General features: G+C 38.2%; 1 protein-coding gene across 5 annotated transcripts in view; it reads right to left on the minus strand.

Annotated features, from left to right (window-relative positions):
• Nucleotides 1-230: 230 nt before the first annotated feature.
• Nucleotides 231-19470, minus strand: part of Sox102f (transcription factor Sox102F) — a 150194-nt gene continuing 130954 nt past the window's right edge. For all 5 annotated transcript variants that reach the window (XM_070304700.1, XM_070304702.1, XM_070304701.1 and 2 more), the window contains 6 exons: nucleotides 8979-9263; nucleotides 8339-8717; nucleotides 7086-7310; nucleotides 6651-6698; nucleotides 6334-6486; nucleotides 231-6042 (listed from right to left, as the gene is read on the minus strand). In XM_070304700.1, coding sequence (XP_070160801.1) covers nucleotides 5549-6042; nucleotides 6334-6486; nucleotides 6651-6698; nucleotides 7086-7310; nucleotides 8339-8717; nucleotides 8979-9263 — 1584 coding nt within the window. In that variant the 3' untranslated portion in view covers nucleotides 231-5548. The remainder of the gene's footprint in view (nucleotides 6043-6333; nucleotides 6487-6650; nucleotides 6699-7085; nucleotides 7311-8338; nucleotides 8718-8978; nucleotides 9264-19470) is intronic.

The raw sequence follows: 19470 nt of genomic DNA on the forward strand, positions 1-19470 counted from the left end.
ATCTGGTATTCCGCTGAAGGAAGCACCAGCAACGGTTGCAAACGCGTGAATTACTACGTTCTACGAGACAAAATTAAGCCGTGCAAGAAACCACGAGATGAAATTAAACCGTGCAAGAAACCACTTGATTTGTAAGTATCACAAATTTTCATATATATATATATATATATATTTCGTATGTTTTTTTTCCATGCTATTTCATATTTAATCGTATACAAGAAACCACATGATTTGTAAGTATCACAAATGTTTTATATATTTTTCATATATGTTTTTTTTCCATGCTATTTCATATTTAATTGTATTTTTTCAGATGCGGTAAATCTCGCTGTATACCACGTATTTTGGTACGCAGATTTGCTTTGACGCGCACTGCTTATAAATACTTGGATATCGGAATCAGCGTTGGAATAACATCTTACGTGGAATTGCATCTGGGCGATAACCGAGGCAACCAAATCGTTTTGTCTATCGATACATGGGAATCGCTAATGCTGAAACGAGCGGACGTTGAACAACTTATACAAACGCCTAATCATGCATCGATATGGATTAACGACTTAACAATTGAGATTGTTAAAATAAGTGATGCGAGTGTTGTCAAACTTACGTTGCGCGATTCTTGCTTGTACATGAAACCGTCAACTATATTTTTCTTATTCGAACTCGAATACTGTGTTAATCACGAGTATTTAAAGCTGTGTGAGAATCTAGAAGCTGTAAATGAGAGTTTCGATCAATTTGTTTGGAGTTTGCAAAGTAATATGTTTGGCGCCGAGAGAGATTCTACGGTTAAAATCTTGCGCGAAGTCTATGATAAAACATCTATCATAGATTGCGAACTATTAGCTTTATGCTGTGGATGAAATTTTGTCTGAAACCTTGAGACGGGGCGATGTATGGTAATATAAATAAATAAATAAATAAATGTGTTTAAAAAAATGAAAAAAATGATTATGTATTTCTTTCGCTTCCCTTCCTTGCATATCCTCCATACAAACCGCACGCGCGATCTTAAGGTACGATGCCGTAATGCGTGGGAGAAGGACAGCGCGAGGTTTTCGCATGAGCGTGGGAAAGGGATAGCGTTCGTAAGTCGGTGCGATAAGTATAGCGTTCGTAAGACGGTGGGTATGAGGGAAATAGCGCGAGGCGACCGCATGCACGCATGTGGGAGAAGAACAGCGCGAGGCGTTCGCATGAGCGTGGAAGAGGGATAGCGTTCGTAAGACGGTGGGTATGAGGGAGATAGCGCGAGGCGACCGCATGCATGCATGTGGGAAAAGGACAGCGCGAGGCGTAAATAATTATACACGACTATGTGTTCCAAAGTATGACTTTTCCTTTGCTCTACTGTATGTTTTGTACGCTCATCTTAACACTGCCGCGATGAAGATAGATTTCCATTATGTATCAATAAATAAAATTTGAAATAGTTATTATCAGTAGCGATTTACCCACTATCCTAAATATTTATTTTGATTTTACGCTATTGATGCCGATAGAGTACACTACAATCACGACACACAAGTAGTGTTAAGATGATCGCGAGCATTTCATTCCACTCACACATACATCTGACTTTTTATGTCCTCTATCATTCTCTCTCTCTTTCTCTCTTGCTCACTATATCTCCCTTCCACCATATGCACTGGTATTGCATAACTATATACATTCTTCATACAAATTTCACCTAGAAATAGTATACCTAAAACTAAGATTGAATTTCGGTAAAGCGTTATTTTATTATATTTTTTATACCATTAACAACAACGTACATATAAATGAAGTGAATGCTTGGAATATTGAGAGCGGGTGTTAATGTTTACTTCTTTTCTTTACGTTAAATATACTATAATATTAGTAGTGTGTAATTCGATTTACAATTTACTATTCTTACAGTTTGCATTCGCATTGGTTGCATATAAAGGCCAGTAAATATAATAATCGTGTATTGAGATTATTGCATGTCATGATATCCGAAATTAAAAAGATCGCTACGAACTAAATATGTCATAATTAACGCTATTAATTTAAATGATCAGATAAATAAAAACCGCAATCGATGGAATGCAGAACCGATTTTTATTAAAGCAATCATTGTGGACAATAAACCAATAAAATTTTGAAAAAAAATGCGGACCGAATTCTGTTATACGCGTATTTATACCATTAGAAATATATATATAGTTCAATCTTACATAAAATTTTTGAAACATTAAAACAATTAAATTTTTCGATGCTCACACGATAACGAAAGGGTATGGCACAATCGAAAAAATGCAAGATAGGCAGACCATTCACCCGAAATATTTAATATCTCTGTTAAAGGAAAAATTGCTATAATAACATCTAGTAAAATAATTAAAAGAAAACATATTTTTTCTTTCATATATCAAGCTTACCTTTGAAAGTTTAATTGCGATAAAAGATTGCTTTAAAAACATATTTCAAAACGTTAAACTTTAAATAAAAATATAACTGAATGTGAAACAAAATTGAAACTCTTGCGGAAATTTCCGAAATCATCACAGACGAAGAAAACAGCTCAGAGAAAAAGAAAATATGTAATATATAGAAATATGACATTAAAATTTGATCGAGTATTCGAGCATTAACGAACAACGAACTTTTACTTGCCGTTATTGTTTAAACTGGCACGTACAACCTTTTTCGTTACTAAAAATAATAAGGCCATTACTTAAATAATAGTACTAAATAAGCAACGATGATATCAATAACTGTAATATTTATAATAATAATGATAATAATATAATAGGTGTCTCATCGATAATAATAATAATCAAAATAATAATGACAATGAAAATAAGAATACGTATCGCATTTAACATTGTTAATCTACATACTTCGAATAATTACATATATAATGTAGCTACGTAGATACATCACAATATAGTTACACTGTACATTAATAATATTGACGCTCGTGTCGGATCACGTGATTAATGATTATTTCCCGACACATTTGTGTGTGTGTACAAATCCATTATATACATAAAATAAATTATTATCAACATTAAGCTAAATCCTAATCTGACGCCGGTCGAGCCCCAACGAAACGGGTGCAGATATATCGAGGATACTGGCTCTCTTTATAAAATTATATTAGGTACTGTGTGTATGTAATTGCACTGATTATAAATAACAAAAGAAAAAAAAACGTGAAAAGAAGACGCAAGAATTCGTTTTTCACGTCGAGCCAACGAGGCGACACGGGGTTAGAGATTCCTTTTCGATTAACCCCCGCCCGCGGAAACGCTATTTGGCACATAAATATTATCACATCGAGCTCCAAATCATTATACATCGTCCAGTTCAATCGTCTCACAGACTACCGTTACAACCGTGTTCGCTTTTAGCATCGGCTTATACGAAACCGTAATTATCTCTCCATCGATCCCAATCTCCTGGGTTCACCAATCTCCCCCTTCCCCCTTCCCCCTCCCGGCCCATTCTATTCATAATATAATTCGACAGCGTAGAAACATAATACACGCGTATGTAACGCATCATTGCATCGCATCCCGACGTGTCGCGCGCAACGATTCGATCGCTGAATGCATGCTAATTTTTCGATAAATAACACTATCTTCCGTTTCTTTTACTGTAACGTTGTACTAATATATCGATATTCCACGCTAATTCTCATGTCCATCTCGTTTCATCTCTTGTTGCACCTTCCCTACTCGCTATGTTCAGTCGACTATTACCTCCCTTGGCTATCGCCGTTTCTATATTAGAGTCAATAAATTAATGATGAAAATACTATAAGTACTACGCATTTATATTAAGCGAAACCATTACGCCTCTACGCACCGGGATTTAATCGCGCGAGTGATTATTCTCTAGCTTTTTCTCACTCTTTTCTGATCTATCGTTCAGCGCTTCGAACGCGGTCGTTTTATATACCGATGGTATACATTATAGACGACTCTGACTTGGGCGGTCGCAAGATAAGATTGCCACATGTGGATCTACGCGTTTGTGGACGCATGCGATCGTTGCGAGAGATGTTGTAATTTTTTTTTAAGACCAGTTTTTATTCATTCATCTTTTTTTTTTTTTTCTCTCGATACGACCGATCGGAATGGCGTATCGTAGACACACACACACACACACACTAGAAGGAATAGGAACAAGACTTTTTGGCCATGCATCGCAACGCGTATGTGATATATTCGCTATGTATTCAAGTCCTGATAAAGAGATCGGCACGAATTTGCGCATCCGAATCGGCACGCCAAAGCGACACGTGATTGTTTTATAAAAATTATGCGATTGCGCGTGTACCCTCGCATTTCGTCTCACCTTGCGCACGTACAGTGAATATGCAACGAGTATACTTTGGCTGTTAGTTAACGCCGGTTAATCGTATCTTTACACGTTAGCTACCGATGATTTCGAGGTCTATCGTGCAAATTGTAGTTTTGATTATAAGATACAAAGAATGCAAAGAATACCGCCGTGTGTAAAAAAACGCCATTCTTCGTTGTCACTCAAAAGAAAGTTACCAAAGAAAAACGTTTTACGTTCAGAGAACTTGTGATAGATTAGAATGTCTATTAAACAACATTACGACATTCTTTAAATGTTTTTTGAATTGTTTCAGTTTAAACTAAACAGATTTTTAAATACGTTTGGAAAAGTACCTCATTTTCTTAAGAATTAAGAATATCTGAATTAAAACAAATAACAAAAGTATATTTGCACAAGAAGATTTTATAGATCGCGGATGCCGAAGATTGTCTCTACAAACGGATAAACACTCACAATATAGATTGTCTTGAAATAGCGTTGTATCGCGCAGCAATAAAAAAATCGTAAAAATTGTGAAATAACACAAGCGAGAAAATTTTCAATTATTGCCGATATATAAAAGACAATTTAATTGGAAACTGCGAATCCGGAGTCAGACGACATTATTATTTATCAAAATATTCGACACGAATCCGAACGCGTTCTATTGCCGATACTGTTGACTTATGTTAACCGCACAATACATTGTTATCGAGATAGTCGGGTACACATATCCCATATAAATCAAACAAACTAATTGATTGAAAAATTGTACTGTGTGTAAAATTATCTGTAACTATTCTTTCGATAACTGGTACCGAAGAACAAGAATGACCGACGATCGAGCGACGTCACGACGGCGGATTCAATCAGGTGAACACGCTTTCGCGCCTTTGCTTCGCGGATAGATCCTTCGCGTTTCATGTACGATGGCACCGAGATAGAACGAGATTATATCACAACCTCCAGTGGGGTTTCGAGACACCCGGCTCTTCTCCTGTAATAGCCTCCTCTTCCAGCTCGCGTAAAAGCGCAACTCGAGTCAGCGGCTCGCGACGTCTTATGACTTAAGACACACCGAGACGGACGATTCTTACCAGAAGAGCTCATGGGCGAGTCTTGATGTGGACGCTACTGCCGCGGCTGCGGCAGCCGCTGCCGCTACAGCTGCTGCCGACGATGATGACGATGATGCTCCGGGCGGCCAAAGTGGCTGACCCGGAGCTACGGTTCAATCTTCGTCGTGATGCCGCGGACTCGCGTCGTAGCCACCGATAGAACCGGAATTCTCTGGCGAGAAGTTCATCATATCTGTTGGCGAGAGGCTGTCCTGCGGATAATAAAACGAGGGATGATCCGAGCTCGGTCCAGCACCACTGCCGTTCAGCATCGTCGCCGGCGGCGAGACCGACGGTCGCGCCGACGGACCAGCGCCCCCTCCTGGGTGATGCTGCGTGCCGGCCAGGTCGGCGCTAACAGGCGACAAAAAGTTTATCTCGCTACCGCCGTCGCGACACCACAACTGCCGCATCTCCTGCCGCCGCTGTCGCATCAGCGACTTATATTCGGAGATGCGCATCTTTTTGCCATCCACGATGCACGTACGCTTCGGCCGCGGCCGATACCTATAGTCGGGGTGCTTCTCCATGTGCAGCTTCGACAGCCGCGACTGTTCTTCATAATATGGCTGTTTCTCCGAGTTCGACATCGATTTCCACCGGGCGCCTATAACCGACGACAAAGAAAGTAGTTTTACGTTCTTTAGCGATATTTATTGTTACGTAAATTAAATGTCTCAAATAATTTTTCATTATATTCTTGATTGCAAATGTGTAATATTATTATCGAGAGAGAGAGAGAGAGAGAGAGTTTAATACATATTTTTTATACGTAAAATTATTACGTGAAATTTCATGTACAAGAGATAATAGCCGAATTAAAATAAATTTAAGTGCAGATATGATAAACCGATTATAATCGCAAGTATGAAAGGCGATATGGATTAGGTGTACTTACCGAGAATTTTCGATATGTTCGAATTATGCATGTCTGGACAGGCTTTCAAGATCTTTCTACGTTCATCCTTAGCCCACACCATGAATGCGTTCATAGGTCGCTTGATATGTGGCTTGTTCTCGCTCTCCCTTTTCTGCTGCCTCACCATTTTAGCTGAAAAAAGAAAGAGGAAGATAGAGGCGTTAGATGTCACGCCGTCGTCGTGATTCACGATACTATCGTGAGAAACGAATCTGATTTCGTGAGGGCGTCACTTAGCGCTCTCAAAACAAGAGCGTAATATCAGCCCGGTTACTTTGAAGAATGGAAGTGCTTACCTTTTTCCGTTATGTCTTCCGCTACTTTATATGCCGGATCTCGCCACACTGCAATTTTGAAACCAAATCATATATACGAAGTAAGAGCTATTATATATACTTTATAAAACTAGATAATATATAATGGTTATAGTAAGCACTATGTGCATCTTATAATATTATGCGTATCTTTCTCTATACCGGAACAATCAAAATTCTTATCAAATAAAAAATTTTTATATATTATAATATAATCTCTATATAAGACCCTTCACTTAGGGTTATTGATCTCCTTTAAAAAAAAAAAAATAATAATAATCATATGTACACTTGTCGAAGAAAATTTATGTTTAAAATTCAATGTATTATATATCAAAATTAAACGATCTTCTTTTTTATAATGCACATTCGTATTGCACTAACGCGACGCTCCTTTATCCTAATATATTCGCTTACTGTGAGGCGTCGAGAGAAAGTCCTGCTCCTCCTGGGGCGTCTCCTCCCGAGAACCAGAATGTTTGATCGGTCTTTGAGTCTGGGTCGACGGTGGCATCGCAGCTGCATTTGGCGGTAATCCGTAGAGTCCGTGCATCGCGAAGTGCTTTTCCACGGCCGCAACCGCAGCAGCGGCCACGGATCCACCCGCTCCGCCGCCCTCGTCTTTGGCCATTACTTTGCCCACTGTAACGGGTCATCGAAGGAAGGAGATGAAAGATGAGCAATGAAGACATAATCGAAGAAGTTACGGTCTTTTGGGATGTGCAAGATGTTGAAAAACTATGCGATACTCGGATTTTGTATATTTGATAAGATTTAAAATAATCTCGTGTTCGGTGATAATTTTATTTGACGTTTTTTTTTTAATCTTCTTAAGTTTTAATGTTAAATATCAGTTAAAAACGTTAAGAATTTAAAATTTTTTAAAATCCACTTTTGAGATTAAAGAATCAAAATTTCTTATTTTCATTAAATTATTTGTAATTTAAAAATTGTTTTTGGAACTATAATGTCTGCGAAAACCTTCTTCGACATTTCTGAATACAATCCTAAAGTTCATCCGTGTTTTTCGCACGGCGATTGATACGCACGAAGAGATTCGCTCTCGACGTTACAATGACGACCTAAAGATCCCGATGATTTTCTTTCCTTCCTCGCTTGTGCAAATTTTGTCGCGCGGACTTATCGGGAAGAAACGCGTTACACATCGTTGATTACGGTATTCATACAAAAAGCAGATGGCAAGTGAAATAGGTTCTCCGAAACGAGCGACGGAGGAAAAACTCTGGCCACGGACAATCGGGAAAACCAGCTGGTCTGCTCGAAGTTGATTAAGTGTCACCACCGGCATGTAACCGTAGCAAATATTCTGTGGCGTATGGGCCGTATTTTTTTTTCTTGAAATCCATTTACGGTAACCGCTAATTTGCATTTGTTCCGCGGGATGAACGCGTTGCATATCCGACTTAGCAGAACAGCGATAACATTTAATTAGAAGAAAATATCAAATGTACTTCCGAAAGCGTAGTATTACAAGATCTCACAATGTATAAAGATACTTAATCCTTGTAAATAGCAATAATTTCACGAAATATCCGTGTTGTTTCAACGATGATATCAGATTCATCGCAGCTTAACAGTGGAAACAATTCCGGCTTATGATTCTCCTTTCGCTAATGATTAAAGCGAACGATCATAAATGTATCATTTACTTGGCGAAGATAGTGTGCTGAGATGTGGCGGTAGACCGGCGTAAGGAAGCGTCGGCAGATAATTCCGCGGTATCGGTAGTCCTGGCGGGAAGAGCTTTGGCGCGGTCGCCGCCAATGGCTGCTCCTGTTGGCCGCTACTTCCGGCACCTGTCGAATGCGAATCACTGCCGGGGGATGAGGAAGATGCCGTGGCGCCTGAGGATGTGGACTTGGGTTTGGTGAGGTTCAACGGTGCATCGAGATCCTGAAGTGGCGGGACCGTTGGCGCTACAGCGGACGAAGTTGGCGCCGGTGATGGCGATTCCTTCTCCATCTGCGTAGTCATCTGTACGAGATGCGCGGTCGCCCAGCTCGGACCTTCCCGATGACTGCTAATCATCTGCGAATGAAGAAAGTCTTTAACATCATAATAATGTTTAACGAATCATCGGAATATTATAATGTCATATTTTGAGAAGATCGGATTTAAAATTCTTTTAATTAAATGATTTTCTCCCCATATTTTTTACCGAAACGTGTAGATACATTGAAAATGACCGGTGTCGCGAAAATAAAATGTGATATTGTAGTTTTATAAAATACTGATTATACGTATACGGAACTGGTCAATCAAAATTGCGACAATCACCGGATCACATACATTGGCGATAGAGTTGATGTGCTTGTTGCCGGTGGTGGCGGTCGACGTTGCTGGCGGCGGAGGCATGGGTGACTGTACAGGCAGCCCTCTGAGCTGCTCGAGAAACGGCAGGAACATCAACGATTGCGGTCCCGACATGCTCAGCTGGCTCTTTGTCATCTGAGCCTGCAACTCCTGGATGTTGTGCTGCATGATGTGATCTTGCTGTCGCTTCAAGTGCTCCGTTTGCAGCCGCTGCATCTCGATTTGCTTCTGCGAGTCGACCGTCATGTGAGCGGGATACGACTGTAAAGGCACACGAACCACTAATTAAAGGAACGCTGTACTCTACTGTGCATCGGCTCTTATAGCGAGGAACACGTTAGCGAAAATTCGCGAAACTATTGCGGAGGATGGACAGTCCGATGGTATGTCCGCGCGAATGAGATACATCGGATGTGTTGTCGGAACAATGCACGTATAGAACGAATTATGTGATGTATGATTGCCATTTTATGTCACTAACTCGATGCATCGCAAGAGCCTTTTAAAACTCTCATACGTTTCGTTTTTCTATACTTCGATCGAATGTGCGCAAACTATATTATATGCAGTTTCTGGAATAAAATTTATTTTTTCGATGTATTAATGTAGAGATATTTCAATTGAGCAGATTGTGCAATGAGAAGAAACTATTTCTCAACAACTTGGCATATGCAAAAATATTGTAGATGAGTAATTTATTGTTTAGATGTAACGCATAAACGCATAATGATTATTTTGATAAATATTATGTATGTTCGACTGAAACATGCGGACTAAGATTGTTATTTCCTAAAAGTCTCATTGTCAGTCTATGTTTCAGTTGAAAGTATTTAATAGTTATATCAGAGGAGATTATCTTTTAACTTTTACTAATATTTATATAAACTTAGTTAAACTATAATCACATATGTAGTGTTATTTGTGCTAAGCTTATATAAGCTTCCTTTTTTTTTATTTGGGTTAGATAAAAAAGAAAATATTGTTGCATTGCGTTTGAATTTTTTATCGATATTACTGTATAATAACGTGAATTGTATAGAGAATCGATGCTTAACAAATATTACAATTATTTCAAGTGTTCAAAAGAAATCGTGACATGACAATGATAAGTATTTATTAAAAAATTTTTTATTCCATTTTTATTACTATCATATTTTTATAGGTATTCGTATATAAACGTAATATATATGTGTGTGTGTGTGTGTGTGTACATATCTATTTTAGTTTACTTGCAAATCTCTTTAATTAGTTTACTTGCAAGTCTCTTAAATTATTAACGCTATCTTAAATATGAGATATTGTATGTATATCAGGTATGTTAGATCTCGTGAACATATCAATGATATATTAAAAACCTAATTACGTATGTCTGACTGCGACAACAACACGCAATCGAATAGATCACAGTCAAATACATCAGCAAAAATGTTTCAATGCATATATATTATATTGTATATTAATAGTGAATTAAAGCATGATTTTATTCGGTTAAATAAAGTCGGTTACGGATTTAGATGGGCGAATATGTCCAATCTACTCTCCATAGGAACGCAAGAATTTACGCGACAAATATCATTGTACTTTTCTATATCCTGGCTACGATCCAGATACGTGCAGTTTATTTTAGACGATAAGGAAGACGTTTATTCATCCAGCCTGTGCACCAGCTGAGACGTCAGACGCGCGCGTGACGCTGGATGGGTCCGTGTCGCCCTTCTTCGCGATTATTAATCGCGGGAAATGATTTGCGATCGACACGACTCTCGGAGTTTTATTATCGAGACGCGGAATCGGCATAGAAAATCACTCGATTTATAAATAATTGTGGCGAAAATAAAAACTGCAGGGTAAGTTTGTGCGACATAAAAATCCAAAACATGCAGCGCGATGATAAGCACGATCTTCCGCGTCAATTTTCCATTGCCGGATACTTCTTATTGACCTTTGCGGATTGTTAAACACGATAGCATAAGAAAAAGAATATGGATATACAAGCAGAGTATCTTCTAATAGATACTGACGCGCAAAATGATTACAATGCAAGACTGCTTTTCAGTTATATTAGAAATTACATAGAGAACGTACAACAATGTCTAATGCTATTCGAGATTAATCAAAAAGTTAATTTTTCTTTCTTTACGTTATAATGAAAATTATGATTTAAAAAGGAACAAGAAATATATCGAGAAATTACAAAAAGAAGAGACTTCTGTTTGATTACAAAGTTATATTTTAATAAAAATTAATTACGATGCGTATTTATGTTAGGTGTATCTATATTGTTAATGTTGATTATTGACTAGATAGACATACGTTTCTCCTTTTAATAATTTACAAGAATTATACTTGACGTATAAAAGTATAAAGAATCAAGTATACATGTTGTTTTAACGTCGCATTAAATCGCACGGAACTAACAGGGCAGTCATTATAGGATTAAGAGTATCGTATGACTATTCTCCATTCTCTGTATTCGTTGACGTTACAATCTTTTACGATACGTCGGTACGGCCAAGCCCGTTCAAAGGCTGCCGAACTGTGCGTTTATGTTCCTGCGAGCGTACACGCATGTGCGTTCATTGAGACCACATGTGTCGCGTTCGCTTTGGTGGCGTGAAGAGATTGTCCACTGATGTGAGAGACAATGAGACGCGACCGGGTAATGCCAATTCGGGTAACGTCCTCGGTTCACGGCACCTATAATAGGCGGCATAGAAGCGGGATAGAAGAGAGAGAGAGAGAGAGAGAGAGAGAGAAAGGGCGACTTGGAACTTCATTATTCATTTGCATAGTTCAGTTATGCCGATGATACGTATCCGTGACAGCTATACCGCCCACAGTGGCTAAATATAAACAGGCGGGGTGCCAGCAAGTTCCATTCACATTCACATCCACACGCGACGCGGCGGTTTAGTAAGTGAGCATAAGAATATGAGGAGCTCCGTTCTGAATATGCATCCTCGCATTGACGCCAACTGCACCGCCTAAACTTAGCCACGCAATTACCGAAACATACCTACCTACCTACCATTATAATCGCTCTTCGACCGATTATCTATCGTACATCATCGATCTGATACAGAATCTGAAGAGAACATCCTGGGGAGAGAGCATCATATTTGAATAAGATACAATGTAAAACTAATAAAAATAAATAATTTGACATCGTATAAACTTTATTTTCGTATGATTCTGATCAACGGCGAACACGAACAATGCCTTTTGCAACATTGCGTCATGATGGGACAAGAGCAGATTTTTGTCGGCGCGACACGCGTCGCGCGAGATGCGGGGCTAAAGGCTACGAGATTTGCTTGTCTAGATTTAGAATCGGAGCCACTGGAGTGCGAGTGCAAGGGGACACGCCGGATGACGTAGATCCACCGGAAGTGGTTCATACTTCACGTGCGTTATAAAGACTGTCACTGCGGGTACTGTCTAAAATTACGTCGCGCTGCTAAGAGCGAGTGACTTCGATATAAACAGTCCGCGCACGTAGATAGGATTAGGGCCCTTCACCTTTCCCTCCCTCCAAATATCGATCCTATCGCAATCGACTAAAATACATCGCGTTATGAAATTCATAAATAAATGATCGAGAGGAACAGATGAAGATAAAGAAGAAGAGGAAGGACAAATCGGTCCTTCTCGCAGCTAATAGGCAAAACAATAAGTCGAAGAACAAAAAAAAACATCATTGCACTCTTTAATGGAATTTTAAAATAGAGACGCGGAATCTCTCCCCGACGATACACACGCAAGAAGGAGCGACCTATGGATACATCAATTATTTGAAGCGCTTTGAACGAGATTCGCGCTCGTCCCATATGATGCCGTAACGATAGAAGAAAGAGAGCGAGAGAAAGAGGGACCCGCGTGAATTGCGGGAATCTAGGGCAACCGGAAGCGGTATTTTCGTGGCTGCTTTTCGAGTGTAGCGGAGGGGTATAGATGGTCCATCTCGCGTGGATACACGGCCGTCTTTTCGTCCATCGTCTCTTTCATCGCAAGCCATATCGTAGTGGTAACTATGATAATATATAATGCAAAAATCGAATCGGTAGTATAATATCAGAAATCGATATTATAGATCGTGCAGATAAGACGGGATAAGCGTCATTATTGGATTTTTCGTATACAAGATATCCTACAAATCTCGATCTTTATTAATTTTGTAATGATAGATTCTGACTTGCGGAGTAAATTTTTTCTCGACTGAAAAAAAAAAAAATTCATCAATAATGCGCATTTCAATAGATTTATATCTATTCTAGATCAAAACCAAGATAGATGTTGGCTGTTATTATCATTTCCTCTTAAAATATTGATATTTCTTGATAGGACATTGTATATATTAATCCATGCGGTATTATCATAGTTTCTTTCGCAATGTAGTAATCTGATAGATCTCGTTGATGTGCATTATTTATATCTTCGTAACTCCTATTATGCCACGTGTATCATGACAAGTTTCCTCTCTCGATTTAAATATTTCTAATGAATAAACAAGGACACTATCATTACATGTAAACTATTATTACATATGTAATTTAAGATAACCAAATAAAAAATAATCATCGCTTTTTTATATATTGCATGTGGATTAGCTAAATTATATATATATATATATATATAACATCACAAATCAAAAATTATATATGTATATTAAATATTACATAAGTTATACATTCTACACTCTCAAATTATACGTACGAAATATTTCTTTTAGATATTTAAAATATAAACTATGTATATATAAGTATATTATTACATATACTTTCTTATTCAAAATATGTAACTCTATCTTGAATTATCGTTTTCTCAACTACTCACTATTAAATTAAAGCAATTATTATAATAAATCAAATTTAATTTTCGCGCAGATAAATTATTACGTTATACATTACTTGTCATCAAAGAAATACATAATTTATTTTCGTACAATTTGCTTTTCTAGTATTTTCCTTATTTTTGGTATAACTATAATAATTGAGGATTCAAAGCAAGGAACTAAAAAAAAAAAAAAATAAAAAAAAAATATCGTGCAAAATCATGCACGGTTTATATGATTTTTCTATCCGGAGCTATGCAGAAGGCAGAGCAGACATTTCGCGCGATCGTCAAAAGACACAAGTTTGCCGCATCGACCTCGTGGGGATCCATAATCATAGATCAGACCGGTTCGGGTGGACGCGTATAGAGACACAGACGCGTTGCACAGCGCGTTATTTTCGGCTATCTTTATTGGCCGATGTTTATTATCTGTTCGCCGCCTCTAATCCTTTTGATATTCCACGTCGGCGGATAAACAAATCGGCCGATCATCGGGATTGGTTTCTCGCGAAAGCGCTAATATTAATAATTCCTTTCGCTCGTATACCCCACCGATATCATTCGCCGATATTATTCGAACGAACGACTCGAGCTATGCGGCAATATTTTCTGTACGCGCGTCTCGATCATCCTATATCACAAAGACGACTTTGTTCCCTTTTCCAACCAACTCGCGTCATCGCTTCCGCAAGCAATTGTGATAATGCCTATAGAGTTAACTATATGTAAGGCTTCTATTAGTCGTAAGTCTCGTTATAAACACGCAGCCATTAATGTCTTATCGATCAATAGTTAGATCATTGTTCAATCATTCTCCTTCCGAGAAAAAGATTAAGATAGTTGCATCGATAAATGATCAATGGGGAAATATATACTGTCAGATATATAATGTAGTCTTCTTCATGAATAAAAAATAATATCTTTGCGTCATATACTATGTATACATAAATTTACTTCTTCTCTCAGCAATTAACGTAACGATTATCAGCGATCGATATGCTAATTAAACACGTCAGAATCTACATGCATTTTAACAAGTTCGTAAATGTGAGACAACCAGTGCACATGAAATCATTAGCAGTTCATGGACGCGGCGCGAACGCGGTGCGACATTAACGGCGTCGGAGATGCTCTATAAGCAAACGCATTTCGTCGCCATAAACTGCATAGTGCCTTCGCTCGATGCTCGACGACACGTCTTCCTCTATCTTTTACGATTCGCCTCTTCGCCCGTTCTACATCCGTGATAACTTACATACCAAATGCAACATTGATCGTGGTCGGATCTCCGGGAATGTTGACGATGAAAGTTCTCCATGCACAATATTCATACGCAATGCACGCGACCATCGCTCGTAAACACGGTAAATTTCTCGCCATTAACATATATAGCCCATAGCCATATGAATGTCCCGTTATCGAAACGTTGGGTGGCCCCCCATAAGCCCCCCAGGGAGTAAGAAAGAAGGAATTAAAATTTTTTGTCGGCTTCTTAAATATAAAGATAAATCGTTTACCATGCGCTTACCACGCAAAATGAAATAACTTTCACTGTAAATGCAAATACATACGTATAAATACCACAAACACAGCTTCGTATTTATTAAACTTGAAAGATCTTAGACTTTCGCGTAAGCAGTTTTATTTTTGTATATTACCATTCTTTTTTACTAAGAAGATATCTTTATCTCTTCGCTCACAACGAGGCTAAATATCTCTTGACCTCTGCGCATATATTGCAATATATTACTAATAATCATATAGTTGAAATCGTCTAGTACTTTCCTTTGATCAAAATAAGATGCTATTGTTGCAGATTTATTCTGCGTCAAACAAATAATCTTTCCGCGTAGATAGAGAGATAAGAAAGACGCTTCAGTGTATTCTTCTTAGTGTTTCAGCCGATACATTTACGAGTCTTCGATTCGTTAATACGCGAGCGCACGTTAATGGCATTAAACCTTGATATTACGACATGTATGACAGCATACACCATCGAGACGCAGACAGCGCTCTCCTCTTAGCGGCTCAGCGCCCACCGTGGGATCGAAATAAGCTGCGACGATGAGCCGGCTGTCAGCAGGATTATTGTCCTCGGCTTCTTACGCCCGCCGGGAGTTCTTTTCGCGAAGATCGTGTGTGGTGAGTTGGGGTGGTGTGCGAGAGGAGACGATCCCAAGGGAGCCCGGGGGAACGTCGGGATGCGTCCGAAGCAACCCCCGTCAACTTTGAAGCAAGCAAGAGGGCAATCGCGCCGCTGTCTCCTCCGGTTCTCTCTTACTTTCCTGCCAACGTATCTTCTTTTCTCGCGTCGCTTCCTTCGGCTCGACTCTCTCTTTCAACGACGGAGATAGATATGTTCCTCTCACGTCCTCTTTCGTTCCACGGATACGCGTTCTATCCGTTTGACGTGTTCTCTTTGTCTCTATCGCGGTTGTCGGCGTTCCCATCAACGATCACCCCTCTCGAGAGGAGATCCCTTGGCGATCCCTCTATCTGTAATGTATGGCAGCCGACAACCGCGGCACACTGTCATCGTACCATTTCGACACCTCGATTGGTTTATACTGCAGCGGTGCGAACGTTTCTAGCTCGTGAGATGAGGGAATATCGTTTTCGTAGCGCATTAATTTTCTTTAACGGATCTTTAACGTCGCGTAGTCGAATCGGTCGTCGGCTAAAATCATCCTATCTCCGGTGGCGTGAAAAAATGTAAGCATATGTTCGCATGTATAATGTTTTATCATCATTAATTCCTAATAAGTCAAGCTTTCCTGGGCATCGGCACGATCACAACTCGTACTTTTATTGGTTAATGATTCCGATGAGAGATATCGAAATAAGATAAAGTGGCGTATGCGAGAAAAGAAAAAAAGAGAACAAGTACAAGGTGAGATGGAAGACGATCAACGAGGGTTACTATACAATACACGAGTAAGCAATACTACAGTACATACCTCTCTACCTTACCCCACATAAAATCGTCACGCTCTTCAAGTCGGGGTAAGTACAATAAGCAGTTCCCTTCGAATCTCCGTCGACTTTAATTAATTTTATATATATATATATATATATATATATATATATATATATTATGGCGCACACACATACCATACACACATAACAAAGGATCTTGTTTCCTTCTCTCTCGTTTCGTTCTCAGTCTTGCACGCGCTCGTCGTACGTATCATTCCCGTTCATTCCGACCTGCTTTTTTCTTCTGCGCTCGCTTTGCAAAGAGGACCGAGACCCGACCACTCGAGAAACGAGAATAATGCGCGCGATGCACGTGTCACGGTGCAGCTCCCTCGTCTCTCCTCTCCTATTTACGACGCAATTCTAATCCATTGCGGCAGCCGCCGATTGTGCAAGTGGATACGATTGTGTAAAATTTTTGTTGTCAAAGAGGTATGATCGACAAAATTCATATATAGTTGCATTAAAAAAAAAGTTGAAATCATATTGATCAATAATTTGCAATCTTAAATGTATTTTTCTCGAAAGAATTAACTCGTGCCATTTATATAAATTATTTTCGAAATATCATTAAAAGAGAGAAAGAGAAAGAGTATTCAGAAATACCATACTTTTAGATAAAACAGTATTCTTACCAATGAATATCTCTCTTCCTGGAAATAGATCTTGCATAATTTTAATGCGAATTAATTAACTTTTTTTTTTATCTTATGATAATATATGTATAACCTTATATCCATTATATATTATCTTCTTTTCTTTGTTATATCTACTATAATATGTTGAGAAATTCGCAGATGAAAGATAGAGGACTATTCTTGGAATCCAAGAAGATGACATGCACATAAAATTATAAAATGCACGATGTGGAATCCAGTTATTTTACGGCAATTAATAAAATCGTGGGGACGTTCTTTAGCTCGGGCTAACTGAAATTCTTCACAACTCCTTTGTTGCGTAGACATAGGAAAAATTATATGCCACATTGATGAATACTATTGAATACGATTTTAGCGGAATAATTTTATGCGGATATATACAAGACACACGTGTTAATGTGCAATGCGAATCTTATGTTACGAGTTATATACGTTTTTGTATCTAATTATGGCCGTGTTGCCCAAGGATTTAATTATTACAAGTATATTGAATAAACAATGGATATAATTTATTTAAAAGATTATAATATTTAATTATTTTTTTATTCGGTACACTTGTAACACATAAAGATATATCACTGAAACATTATTGCACAAGACAAATCGTTTATTAATTCGTTTTTCATAAAAAAAATCATTAGGCTGCGAGAATAATATATATCAAGAGTTGCAGCAGAATATTTTAACTAGTAACTAACGATCGTTACATACACGTAGAAAATAAATAGAAATTTAAAAACGTGTAAGAATGTAAAGAAATCTTTTATTCATATTTTATGACGCGCGCTTTTAATCTATTTAATTAAATGATTATGACGCTTTAATTAGATGTGCAATTTTCACTGTAACGTAATACGACGTGGAATGTATCTTTTAGGCTCGTTTAGCGTCATAATAAAGCGAGACAACCCGAATCCATATCAGAGAGCGAATAAGTTGCACGCTCGCGTGCTCCGAAACGGCTCGTTTACGCAGTGCGTGTACGTACCGTAAACTGATATCCGTACCTTCACGATGCGATGCGCGTTTCACAGGAGTGTGCAATATTTATCCCGGCCCTCTCTCGCGCTGCACTCACGCATCTCGCGTTCCCATGCATGCGCCGAAACGTGAGAACCGAAATAAAGATTTGGACGACACACGGGGCCGCGCGACACATCAGAAATACGCACAGACTGAAATCCTATCACTAACTCCGTTCCATAAAAATATAAGCTAATAAACAATATTCACAACAAGATATGTTAATATCATTGCTAAGAAATATATCATATTTTACAGATCCATTGATTAATAAAACGTTACACATTTCCAATCTTTTTCATTTAACAATTAGTTTCCAGGTTATAGTTAATTTTAACTTTAGTCTGATACTTTCTATCTTTTTAGAAACAGAAGGAGACGAAAGGTAAGTTAATAGCGGGAAAAATTAATTGACATCGGTAAAATTGATCAGAAATAAGCTTTCAATTGGAAATTAGAATAATTGAACTGGCGCACAGCCGTTGCGTTAATAATATTCTGTATATAGAGCATTTAATTAATGTACAGTCATTGATCTTCGCATATTTCATTCAGTTTATCTGCGCATATTATAAAATAATTAAGTCAAAGATATTAAGAAACTATAAATTATAAATCAAGAAATAAATTTCAGTGATATATCTCGTCTGTGTTCTATAAAATATATACATTTTGTATTACATATAATAATTATCATATATCCTAATTTCAACAATAAACTATATCGAGCATTCGAAAGTAGCTCTTGCGATAGTTAACATTGCATACTTATGCAATTCTCCGGTCACCCAAGATACATTTTTGCTCGTTTAGGATTGCGTCTACACAATGAAAATTATGTAGACGCACGACCGAGTGCAAACCGTTTCGGGCAAACTTGAAATTTGAGCGCAATTTAATGGAGAACTCTTCTTCTTTGCGAGACCTAACATAAGCAGAATATTCGAGGAGGAGAGTAAAGAAAATGGAAGGAAATC

The sequence above is a fragment of the Polyergus mexicanus genome, unplaced genomic scaffold (genome assembly GCF_030449975.1).
Source record: "Polyergus mexicanus isolate NDT 795.1 unplaced genomic scaffold, iyPolMexi1.0 SCAF_12, whole genome shotgun sequence".
Lineage (NCBI taxonomy): Eukaryota > Metazoa > Arthropoda > Insecta > Hymenoptera > Formicidae > Polyergus > Polyergus mexicanus.